Source organism: Arachis ipaensis, chromosome B2 (assembly GCF_059453495.1).
Source record: "Arachis ipaensis isolate K30076 ecotype BB chromosome B2, ASM5945349v1, whole genome shotgun sequence".
NCBI classification, from domain to species: Eukaryota; Viridiplantae; Streptophyta; class Magnoliopsida; order Fabales; family Fabaceae; genus Arachis; species Arachis ipaensis.
In genome coordinates this window covers 119,906,479-119,912,782 of record NC_142437.1, presented here as the reverse complement: position 1 = coordinate 119,912,782, position 6,304 = coordinate 119,906,479, and the positions used below count along the sequence as shown (strand labels likewise).

At 31.0% G+C, this 6,304-nt stretch overlaps 1 protein-coding gene across 1 annotated transcript; it reads left to right on the top strand.

The window, feature by feature from the left end:
• Window positions 1-1,318: 1,318 nt before the first annotated feature.
• Window positions 1,319-5,309, top strand: LOC107626108 (uncharacterized). The gene is made up of 9 exons (XM_016328891.3): window positions 1,319-1,564; window positions 1,764-1,889; window positions 2,617-2,678; window positions 2,767-3,003; window positions 3,089-3,259; window positions 3,483-3,532; window positions 3,868-4,000; window positions 4,086-4,123; window positions 4,705-5,309. Exons 1-9 carry the CDS (start codon window positions 1,525-1,527, stop codon window positions 4,799-4,801), a joined length of 954 nt encoding a protein of 317 aa, XP_016184377.3. The 5' UTR covers window positions 1,319-1,524; the 3' UTR covers window positions 4,802-5,309.
• The last annotated feature ends 995 nt before the right edge of the window (window positions 5,310-6,304 follow it).

Here is a 6,304-nt window from a genome sequence, read left to right as displayed (position 1 = left end):
GTGATATGTATTATTAATTAATAATAATGTTTGATGTTGAATGAATAACGAAAGTCATTATTTTATGGATCCTTTGCTCTCATTTTTTCAAAGAAGTTAAAGAATTATTGTATACAATATAAATAACAATTATTAATATATAGTTTTTATGATCAATTTCATCATTCATCTTTCTGATAACAATTTTGTTCATTCTAATCCTTCAATTGTACTTTTAAATGTAACATTAATTAGTTGCGGTAAACATTTTTCTCGCTCGTCACTTAAGTGGTAATTCAAATTCTTAAATTTTGTCCTTAGTCATAAAATACATATTATTACATCATTTTAATTCCTTAAATATTTTTTTACAACAATTCAGTTATTGAAAAAATATACGCAAATCATTTTATTTTCTCAAAAGACATATAAGCCACTAAATAGAAAATAATACTTAATTTGATCCTTAAATTTATACACAAATTTTAGTTTAACTTTTAAATTTTTAATTGTTTTTATTTAATCTCTAAATTTTGTGAATGTAATTTATATTAGTTCTTAAAATAATTTTTGATGCACACTTGACGTGGACAACTGAATATACGTTAAAAGTGATATTTATTGAAACTTTTTCACCCAAAACAAATGATATAACATCGATTTTGAGTTACTTGAGCGCCAAAACCAAAACGTCATCATTTTATAAGATTTGAACATGATATTTGTACGGTCTATATTAACATTCTATTAAGAGAAAGTCTATGGGCCAACAGATTTATTAAAATTTAGCTAGCACTTAGTCAGCAAAAGAAAAATGAGTGATTCTCTACCATTAGATGAAATCTCACACCATTAAATACACTATTGATGGCTAATTGATGGCTACAACTCACAAAATCTGCTGGCGCTAGCATTTCTCTTCTATTAATATTTGTGTGGTGAAAATTATCCAAAAATATTGAAAATGAATCTTTTCAATTTTTTTTTAATAATTGAAGAAGTCAAATGTGATCTCTTACCATTAATTTTATAAATGTGACAAAAAAAACATGAAAAAAATATTAAAAGTTAGAAATTATATTTTATTCTTTCAATTTTTTTTAACAATTAAAAGGATCTATTTTTTTAAAATATTAATATCAGTCATATTTACAAATTTAAAAAAATAATTAAAAATTTAAAGATTAAATTAAAGTTTGTGTGCAAATTTAACACCAATTATCAATAGGGATCAAGCTTTTATATATAGATTAATGCATGTGTTTCTGTTGCATTAAAAAAAAATAAAACACTCCTTTTTAGTTTTTTATATATATTTATTTATTCTCTCTCTTTTTTTATCCTTTTTTTTAATATTCTTGTTAATGTTGTCTTCCCCGAATCAGAAGGTGCGGTTGTTTTTCTGAAGTCCCTACGGGGACACCCGATAAAATTGGTGCTCTCTTTCTTAACCTTTCTCTTCATTTTCCCTTCAGAGAACACAGATCTACATACCCTTTTTTTTTGTTTTTTTCTTTTCTTTTTCTTCTTAACAGGAAAAAACAAATGGCTGGAAATTCAACTTCTAATAATTCGGCAGCTTCAGGTAACTTGAGCTTCAGTTTCTGAGACCCTTTTGCTTGCAATTCAATAAAGTTTTCATCTTCATGATCTCTGCATGTTGTGTCCATCATTTTTTTTTTCGAATTTTCTCAGCTGTAAAGTTGTGATTTTTGAATTTGTTGAAATTCTGAGAAGAAGGTAACCAATAATAAATAAATAAAAATGTGCGCGTGTGTGTTCAGGAACTAGTAATATTAATGGGAATGGTGAGAGGCAAAGTTGGGCTACATCACCTTCCACTGTCTTCAATCATTTTGGTACAAGTGGACTTTCTGTGGCAGTTGCAACTGCAATCACTCACCCTTTAGGTTCTTCTCTCTATCTCTTACCTTCCCAAATATTTGGATTTTTTATTCCCAAAATTCAATTTTTTATTTTTTTATTTTTTATTTATGTTTGGTATTGATTGGCTGTTTGGTTGGGTGTCATTGGTAGTTTGTAGCTTGTTTTGATTTGATTATAAGCAGCTTTGAATCCAACATAAAGTTAGTCTAAATGCATATATAAACTGGTTGAAGATCTAATATGTCTTGTATATTTGTCCCTCTTGGTTGTTTTGCAATTTATATTATATCCCTTGTTGTTTGCATTGCAAGAAAATGATTGTTGTGTTAGTGGATTCAATTGAGGATAACTCAAGGCATATGAATGAAAGGCGAAGGGGATAGTTCAAATGAACGATATTTTCTGAAATTTAACCATAATGCAACCTATTTTTCGCATAGTCAAGTTCAAAAACAGAAAATGTAGTTTATAACAATGTAGAACTCAGTCTATGTTTGTATTTCTTGTGGATAAGCATGCTTCATAAGTCGAAGCTGCATTTAGGAAAATGTTTTAGGTACTAACGAAGTCAATGGTTTCGATGAAGATGCTGTCAAAAAGAAAAATATATGTTATGTAAAAATTGGTGAAGGCTAAATGAGATTGAGACCTTGAACGTGTTTAGAAGATACTAGTGTATTTGGGATCCGGAAAAACTGAAAACAAAACCGGTAAGAACAGCTAAATATCTTGTTTTTACTTTCTGTGCAGATGTATTGAAAGTAAGGCTGCAGATGCAACTCGTTGGCCAGAAAGGTCCTTTGACTGGAATGGTAGTGTGCCGAGTTCGACCTTACCTATGAATGACCTCCGTTATCACATTATAGTTACAGAACTTTTATCATTTAAGCATTTGTTCAGGGACAATTGTTTTTAAGTGTGGTGAAAAACGAAGGACCAAAGTCTTTGTATTCGGGCTTGACACCTGCACTAACAAGGTCAGTTCTTTATGGAGGACTACGCTTGGGCTTGTATGAACCCTCTAAGCATGCTTGTGATGTTACTTTTGGCTCCTCCAATGTTTTAGTTAAAATCGCTTCTGGCATGTTTGCTGGTGCTATTTCGACTGCACTCACCAATCCAATTGAAGTTCTTAAGGTGTGTTACTTTCTTGTTTTCTTCTAATTTAGTTTAATTCTTTTTTACCTTTTTTTCCCTTTGAAATCATATTCCACACAATCAGGTGCGTTTGCAAATGAATCCAGAGATGAACAAGAGTGGACCGATAGTAGAGCTTCAGAGAACTGTATCGGAAGAGGGAATCAAAGCGCTTTGGAAGGGTGTAGGCCCTGCTATGACCCGAGCAGCTGCCTTGACTGCATCGCAGCTTGCTACATACGATGAAACCAAGCAGGTCAGCTTCGAACTGTATAATTCTTTTTACTTATATCTTAAGCAATTCATATTGTTGATAATGATTGTTATCCACATAATTGAAAAGTAAATCTATATTTGGTGATCATAGAGAAAACTTCTGCTCTGTTATTCTTAATCCTCATGCTAATTTGGTTCTGTCCTCGTTGTCGATACTATTGTCTCTCTGCTTTCATAATTTATTTTGCATTTTTTGTATGCAGCTTTTAGTCAGGTTTGCATCTCTTGAAGAAGGATTCCATCTACATCTGATGTATGGCTCTCCTTCCAACTCTTTTCCTTCTTCGGATTCTTGGTGTAAACTGAATCATAGTAAACCGAATATGGTTAAGAATCCCCAATTTATGGGCAACAACTTTAGATTAACACCGACTGAAGAAGCTTGGAAAAGAAATTTAAATTATAAAATTAGGATAAATTAAATATGTTCCGGAACTGATGATATTGAGTACAACATATTGAAAACTAATATCTTGTAAAAAGGTGCCTAACTAATTTTATTCATATGATTAACTTAGATCAATATTATTTGTCTTTAGACTGGCACAAGATTCAATTCTGATCTAACTGTAATTCTACCTTATATAGCTCAAGCACAGTTGCCGGCATTTTGAGCACCATCGTAACTGCTCCCATAGATATGGTAAAAACTCGTCTCATGTTGCAACGTGCATCGAAAGGTTCTAGGCTCTATAAAAGTGGATTTCATTGTGCATACCAGGTATTCATGTTGTTTTCGCTCGAATCGCCCAAGCCTGCCATGAATTGCATTTGTGTTTTAATGCTACTTTTCATTTGTGGTTCAGGTCCTACTTACAGAGGGTCCAATGGCACTTTACAAAGGGTGAGTTTATGTTCACTACTAGCATTCTTGTGTAGGACTTGTTTGCTTAGCTCTAAAATTTTCATAATTAATCACTCTGGTTTTCAAAATACTTCTTGAAAGTTATTGAAAATTGCAGCTATGTTCTTTTGATTAGCTGAATTTACTTTTGAAGTCACTACTCGGAGAAGAGATACCATTAAAAACATACAGTAAATCCTGAGTTCCTGCTGTTAAACTTTAGCTCATCAACATTTTAAGCCGCAAATGATTAAAATGTGCAACTCCACATCCTAAAATTGCAAAAAGAAAAGGGCCTTATGTTGATATTTCTACCAGAATTACCGTGTCATGCGATGTGATGCATTTTATTGACAAGTTACCCCTTAAAATGAAGTTTCAAAAGACTTTTTTTTTACTCTAACAACTTTAGGGTGTCGAATTGCAAATTTTGAAAGTTTAGGGTGTAAAATAACATGATTCACAAAGTTCAAGTTAATTTTCATTTCCCCGAAATTCAAATTCCTCATGTTTTTCTTTGGGGTTCAGAGCATGCATATTTTGTTCACATAGTTTTAATCTATACCATACCGTTCTGTCAGGGGCTTTGCGATATTCGCAAGAATCGGGCCACAAACAACAATTACATTTATATTATGTGAAGAGCTAAGAAAACTTGCTGGATTGAAGGCAATCTAGTACCATAAACCAACTTTGATTAGAATTATTCTTGATAAGTGCTGAAGAAGCAAGCTACTCTTCTTAGTTCTTGCAAACAAGTCCATTCTTTTAGATAGATTTTTATTCTTATAGTTTTGATTGGTGATTTGAGGTACATACCCCAGAGAACAAGATCACATTTTTTTGACTGGCAATCAGGTAAATTCTTTTAAGGGATCCATTCTAATCTTAGTATGTTGTTGTTATTGTTATCGTCGTCGTTGTCGTCATCTCCATTGTTTTGCTGGAATAAGTTCCAGGGTAGTTACTAGTAAAGGAGTCTGGGGTTGTTTTGGTTCCAAGTTCCAACCCTTCTATTACTATGATCATTGTATTACAAGAGGGTACTCTTGTTTTTGTATTATTATTGTCATTATTACTGTAATAACATCACTGTAATATAGAAATTACATTAGTCACCTGCCCTCAAAAAAGAAGGGTTGAGTGAGATTCAATATTATTTTTTTGCATATTAATAGTTTCCTTGTTATGACTCTCAAATAGTAATATAGTGCCTTTGGCTTAAGATATTTGATGAATACTCAAAATTAGTTATCCAATTAGTTATTATGTACTATTTTTATCTATATTTGTACTTATTATTTTATATATTTTCTAAATAACGCAATCAGCTACCAGATTAATTAAACGTTTCAAAGTATAATAATCAAAATCTGTCATCACAGAATAATCAATTTTTTTTTCCTTATAGTAGCATATAATTTTTTTTCACAAATACCAAATATGCTTGTATAACATAGCTGATTGATGATTAGTGTTTGTGTGTTTTATATAGTATGGTTGTTTAGGCTGAGTTTAACATGTCTATTATTAGGGGTGTTTAAATCCAAATCGATTCAAATTAAACCGTTCATTTAATTCGATCTAAATCAAAAACCGATTAAAACCGTACTAATTCGGATTTGATTTGATTCTATTTTTTGCAAACCGTTGGATTGGATCGGATTTCGGATCTACTTTTCATAATCGATCCAATTCAATCCAAATCGCACAATGTGCTATAATATTATTATTTTATTATTATATTTACAATTATACTTATAACATGTTCAATTTGTTATACATTTTTCTATTATTCATGTATTATTATTATTAAATAAATATTTTATGTTCAAAATGTTATTTATTTATTTATTTTAACTAACTTATAATTTTATTTCTATTATTATGTTATTGTTGGCTTTTTAAGATATTGTTAAGACTTGTTATGTCATTGCTGATTATTTAAAATTTGATGTTAAGACTTGTTATATGTATTTAATTTTTTTTATTTAAAAAACCACAAATCCAAACCGATCCAAACCGCTTGTAATCGGATCGGATTTCCAATAAAATTTCATCCAATCCAAACCGCATCGCATATAAATTAAGCGTTCGGATCAGATGACTTTTTCCCTTAAAGCCGAACCAAACCACACCGCCGAACACCCCTATCTATTATATTCACATTTATTCATTTTC